The sequence below is a fragment of the Aspergillus bombycis genome (assembly GCF_001792695.1).
Source record: "Aspergillus bombycis strain NRRL26010 chromosome Unknown contig00036, whole genome shotgun sequence".
NCBI lineage: Eukaryota > Fungi > Ascomycota > Eurotiomycetes > Eurotiales > Aspergillaceae > Aspergillus > Aspergillus bombycis.
Window position 1 is genome coordinate 121,535 of NW_019170038.1, and position 15,907 is coordinate 137,441.

Genomic DNA, 15,907 nt, shown 5'->3' on the forward strand with positions numbered 1-15,907 from the left:
CAAACGATCATGTGATCTCACCCAGTTGCTCAAGGGATAAAGAACTGAAGTTGAAAATCGTTGAGAAGAGAGTACTTAATTTATCTCGAGACGATTGCAGGCATGTGCTAGCCGGTGCTGTTTTGTCATTGCGTCTTCTTGTCTTATGATGCTTCTTGAGCGGATGAATAGTGACGCTGCACCCTAAGGTTTACACAATTTGAGACATGATGGGATTCCTAGCTAACCATTTCAAGGGCGCGAATATTTCCACTGCTAAGACATAGGTTAGCTAAATATATAGGGTACGAACGAACGTGGGCTGGACATCAGCGTCCACGATAGCGCTGCGTAGAATACTAATAGCTATAAATAAATAATGGGATCCGAAGCGCCAGGCAAATAGGAACGGAGGATTTATCAGGGACTTGTCTATCCAGTATTGATCTATAAAATTAAGCAACTTACAGGTCCGGTGGTTACAATGTATATTTCTACAAATTCCCTGTCGCTGCTTTTCTTCTTTACTTCATTTTCATATTCCTCCTTTTTTCTCTCCCCCCCCCCCCCCACTTTGGTAGGGGGTCCCTCCTCATATTAGTACCTTTCATACAAATAGTACCGAGTAGTGGTTCCTCTTTGTCCGGAGTGAGACCCGCGCGCTTGTTCCTGGTGGGGATCCAGACTCACTCTCTAACACCATCTTCTTCCTCCACCCGAACAGAAATTCCCATCTTATAGTCAGCGCCTCCGTTGGGCGTTTCATGCAGGATCTTTCTTGAAATATCCCCCTTTTTTAATTCTTCGAAAACACTTGGAGACTATTATTTCACCCACAACATTATCCACAGAGAGTTGTGATAGCGAATCGAGCCTAGACCGACCATCGAGTCCCCCACCTTGTCTGCCTTGAAAACACGGCGCTTGTCCACACCCCAGTGCCAATATACAAACCGCCTTTTTTTTTGGTTCTTTCAAGTTTCACATTACTACGGAACAATCAACACTTTGCTCTCACCACTCACGAGCAGTCTGACTTTTCAGCTACATAAGAGGATTAAGCCCGACAATTGGCAAGAGGCGCGCTTTCAATCATTAATTCCCTTCCTCTCAATTCACCCCTCAGTGACTGCGGCAGAGTAGCTCTGTCGTCCAACCATGGCCGACCAATTTAAAGCTCGAACGCTGAAACGCAAAAACGTCAAAGGTCTCGCTCTGAATGCAGCACCCAAACCCCTCTCCAACCCGTCCGATGGCGATGCCCAAGTTCCCGGTGCGATTGGAAATACCGACAGCAACCGCACCGATACGCTGGAAATCGGGCTGGAGTTCCGCCTTGATCTTCGCAGTGAGGATTTGATCACCTTAAAAGAACTAGGGGCGGGCAATGGCGGTACAGTCTCCAAGGTCATGCATGCGTCTACTAAAGTTGTCATGGCCCGAAAGGTGCGAATAGTTTTGTTAAGCGTTATGGGGACCTGCTGATCATATCGTAGATTATCCGTGTCGATGCCAAGGAGAACGTTCGAAAACAGATACTGCGAGAGCTTCAAGTTGGCCACGACTGCAACTCCCCAAATATCGTGACCTTCTATGGAGCATTCCAAAATGAAGCTAGGGATATTGTTCTGTGTATGGAATACATGGACTGTGGGTGAGTGCAAACGAGTTTTCACAGATACCTATGCGAAGGTCAAGTATCTAACTGCTTTCCTCGTTAGTTCTCTTGATCGTATATCCAAAGACTTCGGTCCTGTCCGAGTGGATGTACTAGGCAAGATCACAGAGTCAGTACTGGCTGGTCTCGTGTATCTCTATGAAGCGCATCGCATTATGCATCGTGATATCAAACCATCCAACATCCTTGTCAATTCACGGGGAAACATTAAACTTTGCGATTTCGGCGTCGCTACTGAGACTGTCAATTCAATCGCCGACACCTTTGTCGGCACGTCGACCTACATGGCACCCGAGCGCATTCAAGGCGGCGCGTATACTGTCCGTTCGGATGTCTGGAGTGTAGGCTTGACGGTCATGGAATTGGCCGTGGGTCGATTTCCCTTTGATACCTCAGATTCTTCGGCAGGGGACCGAGCTAGTGCTGGCCCTATGGGTATCTTGGACCTTTTACAACAAATTGTCCATGAGCCTGCTCCGAAGCTTCCAAAGAGTGATGCTTTCCCCCCAATCCTGCACGAGTTTGTCGCCAAATGCCTCCTTAAAAAGTCCGAAGAGCGGCCAACACCCCGAGAATTATATGTAATACCCACCTTGTGCTTTGCGCTTCCTTTGAAGTCAATTTACTGACCCCGAGAATAGGATAAGGATGCGTTCCTTCAGGCTGCTAAACGCACACCAGTTGATCTTCAAGAATGGGCAATTAGCATGATGGAGCGACATAACCGGAAGTCTTATCTAGCTCCCCCACCGCCCAAGTCTCTCAAGGACGAGAAAGAAGAATCACCGCGCCGTAGCCCCGCTCCAAAGCCAGCAGTTAGCAAATCGGCTCGCACACCACACTACACGCCAACATCTGGAGAGATCCCGTTGAATATGGTCAATGAAATGTCTTCCCAAAGCCGGCATTATCACGTACCGCCGAACCCATCTCCTCGCCCCAGTCGGTCGACCAGATCCCCGCCCGCGATATCACTAGAGCATCTTTCTTTGGAAACCAAGGATGATGATTATCGATCGGGACGCCGCCCCTCTCGTGCGCACTTAGGAGACCCGGTGTCAGCACTGGAACCACCCTCTCGTCAGCACATCGCATCTCGTTCAGCGAGCTCCCACAACATGAAGTCGAGAATGCCACTTCAGACATCAGCTATGCCAGTTCGCGCAGCTCCTCCCAGTGGGCCCTTACCACCAGCTCCGGTGCCGGGAGCACCATGGCAACGCTAAGTAAATTAAGTGCATCACTATCACACAGCAGAAGCTATGCACAGTGGTTTTCTCAAATGAGTTAGATCTTATCATAGACTTCTCTGCAAGCAAGACCAGCTGATTGTCTCCCATCCTCAATCGGAAACTTGACCTTTGTCAACTATCATTGAAATTAACCCAACCTTTTTCTTTCTCTATCTCGTTGTCAACAAAATTCCATTGACGTTTCGACGTCAACCTATTTAGATGACGAACTCCCAACTGATCGCTTGCTTGACCATATTGCTTATGATTATTGCATCAGCAAGGCGTATATTCGTTCATTGGCATTTTCCGAGTCTGTACCTTTTCTTTTTCTATTCTGTTCATTAATCTTCCTCCTGAGCTGGTCGCATGTTTTGATAGCAATGCCTTTTTCTTTGGTTTATGTCGACGTACTTTTTTCTTTTTTTCCCATTTATTTCTGCCTGGATGTTGAGCTGGCACTCTTGCATCTGTGTTGTTTCTCTCATCATTTGACAATTCCGAATATTCTGTCGATGCAACGAACAAAGTACATGGATCTTGCATGTGTCACATGTGGATGTGCAGCTTTCCTCTCTCGTGGTGAGGATACACCATGAACACTGGGACCATTTAGCCTTGGGTTGGGGTTTTTACAAGATACTTGCGCTTTGTTACAATAAAACGCTACAATCCAAGGAATGGGTTGAGCCTCATGGCTGGATAAGATCTTGCATTATCCTTGACCTGATGCCACACGTATACCTGATATAGTAGCCATAATCAAACCGACCCTTCCATCGGGTTTCTTTCAGAATAGAAACATATAGTTTCGCCTCATATTGAGCGGCAGGCACGTAAACGAGATATTATAAAAGGAACAAACACCACCCCAGATGATGCAGAAATGAGGAGAAACACCATCCAACCATGAAGGAGATCGGAAGAAAACAAAGAAACCTTAGAAACCACACTGATAGAAACACATAACAGGCATGTAATACCGAATAGAAGCACAGTAATAGCCTCGCAGCAGAAGCAACCGTTCTACAATTAACCTTTCATCATCCCTCTGTACCCAGGTCCAGTGACGCCAACGAAAGCAATAAACCACATAACCTGATACCTAGACAATGGATCGTACTTCGTGGAGAAAGGGGGAGAGTGACTAGAGCTCACTTTTATTTCATTGCCAGTTCAGAACCTGCCACCGGGCTTGGTCCCGGAGGCGTGGGTGCCAAGTTAGGGCGCGGTGCCAATTCCACCATCGATGTTGACTTCCCTCCTCGAGCGCTTGCCGAGCCTCCCCGGCCAGCTGTGCCGCCGCCTCGCCCCTGAGAGGTGGAAGATGTGCCGCCGGGTTTGTCCTGTTCCGCCTTGGGCTTTGTACGCGGACGACGAGTAGTACTACCGCCCCTGGATCCGGGACCTCGTACAGGGAGGCCTGTTTCTTGGGAAATGGGGACGGCGGCTGCCAGTGGCGCTTGATGGGAAGCGGACTGAGGTCCTCGGCTGCGACCGCCGCGACCCCGGCCCCTGCCCCGTTTTATTGTGCCATCCGCCCTAAACCAAAGCGTTAGTGATTGAGATCGAACGTATATACGTAGGGCGTAACTCACCGTTCTACTTGCACCTTTTCGCCCTCAGGCACCAGAGGGCCACTATATACGAAGAAGCCGTCCTTGCTGGCCGCGGCCTGTTCCTGCCAGGCTAGCTCGCTATCGTCGACAAACGGATCGTCTCGGTCATACTCTTCCATCTTCTTCTTGCGACGCTTCTTTTTCCCATCTGGAGCCTCGGGCCCGTTCGTGCGAGCTGTCGCGCCGCCCAACGCACTGTCTCCATCTAAGTCACTGTCACGTTCAACTTCGAGACTGAGATCCTCATCAGCACTCTCCCCAGCTGAGAGTCCCCGGCCGGTTTTATCATTTCGTTCTAGTGCTGCACCCGCTGCGGCGACACGGGCGAGTCGTTCCTTGTGAGCTGCAAGGCGCGGATGTAAAGCGGCAAAGCCGTATTGTTCCTCGGCCAAGCGCGCAAAGTTGACAATCCTGTTGCCAGTCCCTTGCAGTGGAATGTGTATTATAATACTGGGCGTCCGCCGAGAATCAGAATCGCTGGTTGACGCAGCGTCGCCCACGCCAAACAAGGCATTGGAGATCAGTCCTGAGCCTTGAGGCAATGGAGGCGGGGGCTCCTTGGTTGCACGAGAGGGCTTCGGTGACGCAGCATTCGATGGAGGCGCTGTGGGGGGGGCTTTGGCGTCCCTTTTCGGTGCTTTAGGGGCCGGATGCTGATCCGTATCTACATCCATTGGGGTAGGCCCGGGAGAAGGCGCGCGATGGCTATTAGACGGTGTAGGTGCTGGAGGCTCAGGTGCTGCTGATAGACATGGTGGTGGTGGTGGCGGCGGCGGCGGCGGCGGCGGACCTTGAGACGAAGAATGACCGGAGGACTGCGAATCGTGCGACGGTTGTAATTGTGAAGGGGTTGGATACGGCGATCGATGGGCGTACGGCGAGATCGGCTGAGGAGGCGGATGTGGCGTCGGAGCGATGACCGGTGTAGCCGCAGGGGAAGGAGAGTATATGGATGTGCCATGGTTCGGAGAAGCATATGGGCGGGGAGCATAGACGGATGGCGAGGTACTTGTGGGAGGGTCAATTATGCTAGCTATAGCAGGTGAAGCGCTAGCGCGGAATGGTGGGCGTGGAGAGAGAGGGCGCGCCGGAGGACTGAAGGTCGATGTTGGCCCCGGTGTTGGGGCCGGGGAAGCTGTATCGAAGGCGGACCGAATGGGGTCGAAATTCTGACCGCTGGTCCTAGTCGGCGGGGGAGGTGGTGGCTGGGATTGCGGCCGCGGCGGTCCTGCGGGAGCATCGTCGGGTACGATGGCTGATGACCAAGGGCCGCGGGCGGCGGCGTGGGATGAGACGAGGGTGGCAGTGAGGGGGACGGGTGCAATGGAGAACGATGTTGCTGGTGCAGGTGAGATTGGAGAAGGTGAATAGAGCCCGACGATGCTGGAGGGCTAGCAGCGGGGGTGTTTGGAACTTGTACTGGAGCTGGAGCTGGAGCTGCAGCTGCAGCTGGGGCAGCGCTAGGAGTAGGAGCAGGAGCAGCGGTCGTAACCGTGGTTGTCGTTGGGGTGGCAGCTGCTGCAACTGCAGAAGCCGCCGATACACTGGGACTTTGATCCGGAGGCGTTGCTTCTAACTTGGGCTTCTTTCGAGCGTGTGTAGAAGAGGAATTGGAAGGATTGACCGACGTGGATGACGATTTGTCCCTTTGGCGACGACTGCCGCGTTTCGACTCTTTCGGGTCCTGCACTTTATCCCTGCTCTCCTTATCCTTATGATTTTCTTTGTCTAATTCCTTGTCGTTCTGCCTCCCCGTCTCTGGTTCTTTTTCTTTCTCCTTTTCTTTAGTTTTTGACTTGGTAGGTTTGGGGGTGTCCTTTCGCCCAGCGTCCTGTCCCTCGTCCTTCTTGCGACGCGACCGTCTCGGGCGAGGCTCACGGGGAGTTTGGTCGATAGAGGTGCGCGGCTCGAGATCGTCCTGAGCCGTCCGTATGGCCGGCTCGGTGGACATGATGTAGAGAAGGTTTAGAAGGATAGCATGGAGAGGAGACGTCTCAAGGATGAAGCAAGCAGCGTAGTCGGAGAGTCTTCAAGCAAGTTGCAGATCTAGTTGTCCATAAATTAATTTTCTTTCTTCCTATTTTCCCCTTCCCCTGGTCAATGTAGAAGGGAAAAAAAAAGAAGAAAAAGGTAAGGGGAAAATAAAATAAAATGGGTAAAATAAAATATAAGACACGGAATGCGAATCGGATGGAAATGTGATAGGGATATACGAAATAAAATGAAGGTGATGAGAGGGAAAAGGATGGGGGCGAGATGGTGATGGCGAAACACAAGAAAAAAACGATGAAGGTTTTAGCAGAGTGGGAGAGGAAGAACACGAAAAGAAATGCGAGAAAAGGGGAGAGAGATTCTGGTCTCGTTCTCGGGCAGAGACGAACGGATAAAGTCAAGAGATTCTCAATAGGGTAAGGGAAGGGAGAGGGGAGGGGGGGAAAGAAAAGCAAAAGGAAAATCAAGGAGAAAATTCAATATACCGAACGAAGCAGTATAGATCAACTACCTGGAACTGATTTGGTTTTCACCGGATGGGAAAAAGATGAAGGAGTTGAGAAGGATGGAAAGGAAGGAGGACAGACGGAAACCATTCTGACCTGTTATGCACTTGGGGTCTGATGCTCCTCTGATTCGGGGAGGGGGGGTTTTATTATTATTTATTTTTGAATTTTTATGATGATACGGGTGGCAGAATATCTCCCCAGAGCAAGAATCGACCCAAACTCCATGGTAGAGAGGTCTTGATAGGCATTTCTCTCTTTCTCTCTCTTTCTGTACATATAGATTTATTTCTCTCTCTCTATATCTCTATATCTCCAGGTGATTCAATGGCAAGATTACGGGGATTACCGTCTCCCATAGATATATAGAGGGATATAACCCTCTTGGATCGACCCGACCAGAGGGGATGTTGTGATATTGATGAATTGAATGAACTTATACTCCAGATTCAAATCAGATGATCGGACGTGCGTTCCCCAATCCGGAAAGGCCATCAGGTGATACGCTATCCTAAGAGAGGTCTAGCCTCCCGTCATTTAGCTTTTGAGCCGCATGCTGACTCATCCTTCGTGCAGTTCCCGATTTAATTTTAGGTTGATGCTTTTTTTCTTTATCTCCGATAATCAGTCAATCAATCTTTACCTCAAAACATCTTCATCAACGTGACCATGGCATTTCGCGGTGAAAGATTTGTTCTCGATTTAGATTCCGATGATGATCAGCCCTCATCTGCACCCCCCGCTTCCTCCATCTCACTCCCTGGTATGATCGGCGAAATTCGCGAACGCTCGCCCGCTGCCGCTCCAGCTCCACCCAAGCCTGCTGCAGCTGGGTTTCCTGCTCATCGTCGTCGCGTAAAGCAGTCCGCTTTCAAACAACGTCGAGAAGGCTCTTCCATTATAACCACTTCAATTGCTAGTCAGGATGACGAGAAAAGGATGATTGACGATGAAAACCGTCGGCAGTTAGCGTCCATGTCGTACGACCAGATCCAACAAGAACGCGAGGAGCTCGTGGCTTCCATAGATCCCTCGTTGCTTGAACGGTTCCTTCGCAGAGCCCGTATTGACTCTGAGGAGCCCAAGACTGACACTCGGTCGAATCCATCTGCATCCACCAAACCTCAGGTAGATCACTCCGAAGCAGCAGCTCCTCCACCCGAGCCTGTTCCCGAAACCACACCTTCGACTTCTCGAGACAAACAAACTCATCGAGATGACCTTCCCCCCGCGCAAATGCCTGACGACCTCCAACCTGCCTTTGAATCCCCTCTTCCTAGCTCCGTTCACTTTCCCACTCCGCCGTTGCAACTTAATCCCATGCCTAACCTCGATCCATCATCCCCGTCGTTTTTGTCTGACCTTCAAGCCCACTATTTCCCCAACATCACCCACGACCCGTCCGCTTTGTCCTGGCTTCAGCCCCCTTCCGCAGACTCGGATGCACCAGACGCAACATCAGCCTACCACCCGGCTAGCAATGCAGAAGCCGTCCACCCCGCCGCGCTCCGCTTCTCCTTCCTCGGCACACTGCTCTCACCAACTACATCTCTTGCTCTCCCCACGAACTTGGGTCTTCACCATCATGGTAAAGATCCTCATGCCGCTGGTTACACCATACCCGAGCTAGCCATCCTTAGCCGATCCTCCTTTCCCGCTCAACGGTGTATCGCCTGGCAGGTTCTGGGTCGTATTCTCTTTCGTCTCGGGAAATGTCAGTTTGGAGAACGTGGGAGCACTCTGGTAGAAGGACTGTGGTCTGTCATTGAACGCGAGGGTGTAGTCGCTGCCATGCTAGTTGAAGCCGATGGTACGTCAACTGGGACAACTCGTTCAGGGAAGGGTTACGCAAAAGAGAAGCAGGGGCAGGACCCGACGAGGTCTCAAGGAGGCGTTGGTCATCATGCCAGTGCTACTGCGTGGGCTGTCGAAGGCGTATGGCTTTGGCAGATGGGCGGTGGTGGAGACCGAGGGGTTTTAAAAGAAGGGGCCGTTAGGTCTCAATAGCCCCATATATTTATCGAAGGAAATAGGGAAGCTGAAAGGAAATAACTCTTTTTCTTTCTTTTTTTTTCTTTTAAAAGAAAGAGGAGGAGGAACGGCCACAGGTGTAACTGCACCGGCACACGATGACCCCAGATAATGAAGACATAATGAACAAAAACTGTTGGATTGACCGGACATAACACTCTGTGGTCTTATGGCGTTGGATACTGTAATCTATATTATTTCCGATGAGATGGTATAAAGAACTATCGATTCTGACGAGAGGCAACAACGTAAATGGGGTGAATAGAGAAGACAGGGAGAAAGCCGACTCCTTAAAGTACTCTAGCTCCCGAATCATATCATGCATAAGAACATAACCAGACATTACAGAGCATAACTGCTTTAAACATAGCCACCAGTCTGAACGCCCCAGACCTTCCAGCGCGCCTCTTCCACAAAATCCTGTCGTAGCCAAAGCCCTTGCGATTGGCCAGATATCCTTGTAACTGCATCATCTGATGTCCGGGCCTCTTCTTCGATTTCCTGCATCCGTTCGTCGGATGAAGAGTCGACCCAATTGAACAGAAGTCGCAGTTGCCATAAGCGATCGCGAATCTCGTCAAGATGGCTTTGTGCAAGATTTTGTACAATGTCCTCAACCACAAGCTTGCTGTCAACTGCCGACTGCCGCAGCCATGGCGCATAGGAAACAACATTGGTGCTTGGGGTGCGTGTGTGTGCTGGGAATGATGATGGCAGCACAAGTGCCTTTTCGCGGACATCCAATCCATGCAGTGACTTGAGGTTAAATACCCACTCCCACATGCCCTGCACCGGCGACGACGGAGGAGTGGGGGTAGTGGCATCGGAGAGTAGCGTAGCGATGTTCGGCCACGCTGCCGGCGGTAGTCCCTTGCCACGGTTTGACGCGGATGTAGACGAGGGAAGGATATCCTGTGCTTCGCTGAGCCCTGATAATGTCGAAACAAACGCAGACGAACCGGTTGGGTTGTATGTCGCTTTCCGTCGTAGATACACCGACTGGTCACCGTGTCGGAATTTCTCTCGGAGCGCAGAATTAAGTGTAAAGTCTAGGACCAGAGGCCAGTAATCGGTGCTGCGCACTTCCACCTTAGCGATAGACCCCAGTTCGGGGAGGAGGCAGGGCGCGGTAATCTTCCGGGTACTGCCGCCAGTGTTTGTCACTGTGATTGGCATGGATATGGGTCGGCCAGAATCTATGTCACGCGGCACAAAGCAGCGCGGTTCGGCCGCGAGAACCCACAAATGTCTGAATGCTTGCAAATGACATTTGTTATCAAGCACTGTTGTCGGAAAGACTGGGTATAGGGAACAGATGAGCGACGCTATAGCCAGGTCGGATGTGCCGAGCGTATAACTGCCTCCTCCCAAGAAAAGCAGCCCGATCGCCATATGTGCTGCCATATGACTACCATAGGGCGTATCAATATCCACCCGCCCATGCAGGGAGCGTAAGCGCCGAAACAACGCCAGGTCCCCAGTCCCTGCCATTACCGTTGCCGCCGAAAGGGCCACAACATCCTGGCAGTGGCGGACGGAGTTCCTTGAGAGTTTCCCATCGTAGTTAACGGCAGGGAGCCTGCAGATGCGGATAAACTGGTCAAGATATGAGAGCAGAATATCACGCACCGTCGTCTGGGCAGAACCAGCATAGCGGAGTCCAAGCGTAAAGCAAAGACCAGCAATGATATTGAAAAACGGCATATCTTCGCTTTTCAGTCGACGAACGCCCGTCAAACGGTATCTGCGGCGGTAGATCCCTGGAAGGCTTTGGACAAACCATTCGTCACTAGGTTGGATATTATCCCACATAATGACATGCCGAGCAAGTGTACGGAGAAGGAACAGATCTGGTCGGACATAGTCGTAGCGTACTGTTGTGTCAGGGATATTGATCTTCTGGGCCAGAGTTTCGTCATTCGTCTTCATGAATATAATCGCCAGGGCAATCGTTGCACCGGCAGTGGCCCGGTCAAGAACATGCGCTAAGTCAACGTTCTTCGTCCCAACCGCCACAGCTAACAGTCTTTCTACAATATGCATGTCTCGCATTCCTCGTAAATCCTTTCCCTTTGCTAGGTTTATGAACCCGAGCGCGAACCCGGCAGCTAAGCGGTACCCCTCGTCACGCAAATCCTCGCGACCTGGGGAGCTTTCCTCCTGATCCACATTCTCAATCTCTGATAACATCACTTCGCTCATTCTTCGGTGCTGGGAGCCACAATACAGTAAGCCAATCCCCATGATACCCGCGGTTTGGGTTAGCGGTGACAGGTTCAGCTCGGCGGCACCAAGAGGAAGCATTCTCGTCACATGAACAGACAAGAGACGGGTGATTAACGTATCCATTGTACCCAGGTACGATGCTGATAGACCCAGCAACAGACCAATAGATGTCATTGTATGCTTGGGTGTCAAGTACTTAAAAGCTACCCACTTTGCTAAGGACTTTAGGTGCCCATTGAGACCCAGGGCCAACAAGAAGCCAGCGTGCCGATTTGTAAGCTCTTGCGGTTTGTTGAAAAGAATCCACGAGGTATCAATGCCCTTGGAGTTCTTGGATATTGCGAGACCCGTAGAAACACCATTATGAAAGAAGGCCCAGCAAACCTTCTCCTCACTGAAAGAGCTTCGGTCCGCACTTATCGTTACGTTCGATGGTTTCATGACACACTGAAGCGAGAAAGAAGGAATTGGGAGCTTCTCAGTAAGCAAAGGCAGTCGCCCACTGAATGCCAGCATAGCGCGCCCTGTAGGGATGGACAACGTTCGAAGTGTAACAAGTTGAACCACTTCTTTCTGCGCCTCCAGTAAATCCGAGTCGTTCCAATCAGGCTCTGGGACACACTCTGCTACAGGAGCTTTGGATTGATTCAGCAGTCTAGCAGCCTCAATGAACCGTTTGTCCTCGCGGAAGATCAATCTAGTCACAGAGAACCTATCTGCCTCGGCAGATGCTTCGAAAGAGTTGATCGCGTCGATGTCCAAGGCGGAGACACCGATATGGTGCACGTCGCGCATCGCTTCATGTGACACGGCAGGCTGCCATGCAGATGGAGTGCATGGGTTATGAGTACGCATCGATATGCTGAGATCTTCACGATCTACCAACTCTAGAAGCGTCGAGCTCCAAGACGTTGAGGCATGCATTTGAGATCGCATAATGGCTTCGTACAAAGGTGTACTGACGCCCTCCGGAAATGTCTCAATGATACTTCTAGTGAACCCCCAGCGGTGAAGAAGCCTTATCCGATCGAGTGGCGTTGAGATGCTATGTACTTCGGAGAGAAAACCGTCCAATGCCAATGTCCTTGGCGTGAGCAAAAAGCATTCTTGCCACATTCTCCCCTTCCTCGGGTTATAATCTGATCCAGTTACCAGATGTAGTAGAGTGAAAAACGGAGAAGAAGACTGACGCCACCCAGTCTCTACGAAACTGAAGACTGAGGGGGGCGAAAATTGCTCATGGGGTATATCTAGCATCGAAATTCGTGTATCTTCAAACTGCCAGCGATTGATACTGGCAATCTCCAAACCATAATAACCATTTTCAGACCAATTCCAGGACTCCCATCCTAACCACCCTCCAATTTGGGCTAAGATCGGAGCGAGGAGGCCCAAGGATTTGCGGGACTCCTCGCTTTCGCAGATTGACAACTTCTGCTCTTCACGAAGAAGATGTAGCCCGACCAATATCGTGCACAAGGCGGTCTGTCGTAGGTTTTGACTATAAGATAGCGCCGTTGGAAGATGGCCATCTGAGCCTACAGCAGCGATACCCTTGGGGGTCTGCAAGAATTCGCGAGTCAAAGCCGCACATCGTAGCAAGTAGGAATTCTTGCGGTATGTTAGCCGGCTGGAATCTGTCCGCTCAGTCTTCACAGACTTCCTCCTGGAGGGAGCATTGCGTTCTTCTTCAGCATCTTGATCGACGATCCACCCCCAAGCACTGTTGTTTATCCATGATGGCACAACGCCGGCTGACCCTGCCTCTTGGTCTAACATCGTTTCCCAGCTCTCCAAGTCCACGTGGCTTCCGCTGCTTGAGCGTAACAGGGCTTTCTTTCTACGTGTGCGCTGTGCAGGGGTCCGCGAGTGGTCACTGTCGATGAAAGGAATTGCCATGGCGAACAAGACTACTACCATCGCGGTCCACTCGAGGTCGCTTTCGGTGGTTTCCCTTTCGCGAAGCCATTTCATTATTTCCCACCAGGCCGTTAATATTCCGTCCCCGGCTTTCTCTGAGTCAGGCAAAACAAATCGACAAATTCTGAAGACACTCTTTACAAGCTCATTGCTGGGCTCCATCTGGATCTGTAGCCTATGCTTCCGCTTTTCAGAGTCTATCAGATCAACTCTCCCTCGAATGGTAGCGTGGTCCAGACCGGTAATCGTGAAAGAATCAGTCATAAGCCTGTTCATACCGCTTTCTCTTGGGCGGTTTACAGATGTAGTAGCCGAGATCCCGTATGGCTCATATAACATTAGTTTTCTCGGCACATCAACAGTGATTGGCCTGCTCCAAGGAGTCTGTAGCAGCAGCTCATGCTGTCCGTCATCTGCCGTGCTCAAGGTCATGATCCGTGAAATCTCTCCATCAGTGATCTTACAAGCATCGCATATGCCCGAGAAGTGCTGTACGCTAGTTGCCTGGACGAGTAGCGAACGCTCATCAGGAGTTTTCCTTTTCTTCATTCTCTTAGAAAACACTGAATCCTTCTTCGGAATAGAGACTCTGTCCGCTCGTAGATTTACGACAGTCATGGACTTTGCGTCTTGTTCAACAACACAAAGAGCTAAAACCGCTGAGTTCCCGTTCTGCGAGCTCGCACCTTCTGAGGGGCACACTGTAATAATCTTCGACTTTCGGGATGATTTTGACTTGACTGGGGTTTGGAAGTTTTCGGAAAATCTAGAGGAAAAGCTCTCAACTTTTGATAGTAGAACTTCCTCCGGAAGGCCGGATGATGATTCTTTAAGATCCATATTATCAAGCCCTTCGAACAAACTTTCACTGTTAAGCTCCTCCAGAAGCCTGTCAACTGGAGCATCCGCAAAGCTGGTAGTAGTACTATAAACCGAACCATTTCCTGGAGGTAGAGAAGCCCTAGGATTGAAGCCGAAGCTTCCGCGGCTGCTTGCAGCACCTATTGATTGCCGGAGGTTTCCATGCGGCATGGAACTCGATTGACTTCCTGTAGCAAGGTCTGAAAAGGTAATCCTATCCTGGCCAGTTGCAAGATCGGTTCTAGCGAGTAGAGAGCTAACCCGTCGAGAAGTCTTGAGGGGAACTCCAATATCACCGAAATCTTGGCCTAATTTAGAAGCAAGGTCATCTTCATCTGGTTTTACATCAGTAGAGTACTGCGAATGAGATAGGCCCGGTGTATTCCAGGTATCGCCTCTAGTACCAAAACTCTCTCTAGCAGCGGATGGGCGAGCTCCCGGAGTTGTTGTTCCCGTTGCCATTCCAAAATGTGAGCTACGTCGCTTTGACCAGGTACCACCTGTCTCACGCCGTCCTTTTTTTTTAGACGAGGGGTTGGCCTCATCTTCCCTGTAACGTGCTGTCCAGATAGTGTACAGCCCGGTATTAGCATTGACGGTTACCACGAAGGTTAGTGGACCGCTAATCAGATTCCTATTAGACTCTAGGAGCTCATCCTTTGGGGAGACATATATGATCTCATCCGCTGCGCCCAGAACATCCAGCCCAGAAGGTCTGCTGGTAACACTACTTTGTAAAAAGCGAGAAGTCTGATTCGCCACAACAAGGCCCATCTCAGAATACGGATCCATGAGCGAGAACACTCTAGGCAAGTCGGGCTGCTTATGCGGTGACCTCAAACTAGTGCCCGGAGCAGGGGATACCGTCAATGATGGCCTCTTTCCCTTGCTAGAAGGGATTTCTAGAGACTGTGATACACGGAAGTCCACTGTCGTAGGCAAAGTTGACATGAACGAATTTGGAGGCGCCATTGGGCAGAGACTCGTGTCCTTTTTGTCCTCCTCATACATTTTCCTCTGAAACAAAAGACCCTTCGGGGTCGCGAATATTGAATCCACCTCGAAGGGTAGCGGAACGACGTGGCTGTTTCCAGCTAGGAAGAAGATATGAGCTTGAGACTTGAGGACCACAACCAATGCTCTTGTCGAGCCAGAGTCACTGGCTCCTTGGGCACCTCTACCACGTATATTTAAGGTCACGCCGGAGGCTTCCAGTCTCGATTCTTCTCCATTCTGTTGGCCATGTAAACCGCGACTCCGACCAGGATCATTGCTCGTTCGGAAAAGACCTTCCTTAGTCACCTGCGAAGCATTACCATTGGTTCTTTTAATCTGGCCGACTGAGAAATTTGTCAGAAGTGCATGCCTAATCTCCTCCTTTTCGAGATCCAGCCGGTACACCCTCTGGACAACCCCAGCTCTAGACCAGACCACACAACCTTTCGTCCAGACGATCTCATCCTCAACAGGGCCATCTGGGCCTATATCGACACTGGATGTCCACTCATAGAGATCGTTGGACGGATCGTGAGGTAGTAAGCCCTCTGCAGCGAGAAAAGGTATGGCCGAAGGTTGGTGGAGGCCAAGGGATCGGACAGTAGCCATTATCGGCGCAAATAAATAGATGTCGTGGTAGAATCACTGGCAATGACAGCCAGGAGCGAGAACATGTTCATTGCCCATCAGCACTGTCAAATATGAGTGAGCTGGTGTCAAACCGGGCGCTGTGTCAACACTCAACAGCGTGGAAAATGCCTGGTGGGTGACGCGCTGGACGCGGCGGAGCTTTCAGACCATTTCTTTAATCAGCTGCTTTTTTCACTCTGCAACGCACAACAACAACTTCATCTTTCCTCCACCTTC

General features: G+C 50.7%; 4 protein-coding genes across 4 annotated transcripts; 2 read left to right on the top strand and 2 right to left on the bottom strand.

Moving 5' to 3' along the window:
* Positions 1 to 1,137: 1,137 nt before the first annotated feature.
* Positions 1,138 to 2,883, top strand: ste7 (MAP kinase kinase Ste7; the record flags this gene model as incomplete). The annotated part of the gene is made up of 4 exons (XM_022532336.1): positions 1,138 to 1,425; positions 1,476 to 1,633; positions 1,701 to 2,238; positions 2,299 to 2,883. The coding sequence occupies 4 exons, from the start codon at positions 1,138 to 1,140 to the stop codon at positions 2,881 to 2,883; spliced, it is 1,569 nt and encodes a 522-aa protein (XP_022389655.1).
* A 1,166-nt stretch (positions 2,884 to 4,049) lies between these two features.
* Positions 4,050 to 6,459, bottom strand: ABOM_005208 (uncharacterized protein; the record flags this gene model as incomplete). Its single annotated transcript, XM_022532337.1, has 3 exons — positions 4,050 to 4,431; positions 4,488 to 5,690; positions 5,759 to 6,459. 3 exons carry the CDS (start codon positions 6,457 to 6,459, stop codon positions 4,050 to 4,052), a joined length of 2,286 nt encoding a protein of 761 aa, XP_022389648.1.
* A 1,216-nt stretch (positions 6,460 to 7,675) lies between these two features.
* ABOM_005209 (RPAP1 family protein) lies at positions 7,676 to 9,013 on the top strand (the record flags this gene model as incomplete). The annotated part of the gene is made up of 1 exon (XM_022532338.1): positions 7,676 to 9,013. The coding sequence occupies one exon, from the start codon at positions 7,676 to 7,678 to the stop codon at positions 9,011 to 9,013; it is 1,338 nt and encodes a 445-aa protein (XP_022389649.1).
* A 384-nt stretch (positions 9,014 to 9,397) lies between these two features.
* ABOM_005210 (anaphase promoting complex subunit 1) lies at positions 9,398 to 15,649 on the bottom strand (the record flags this gene model as incomplete). Its single annotated transcript, XM_022532339.1, has 1 exon — positions 9,398 to 15,649. The coding sequence occupies one exon, from the start codon at positions 15,647 to 15,649 to the stop codon at positions 9,398 to 9,400; it is 6,252 nt and encodes a 2,083-aa protein (XP_022389701.1).
* Positions 15,650 to 15,907: the final 258 nt, after the last annotated feature.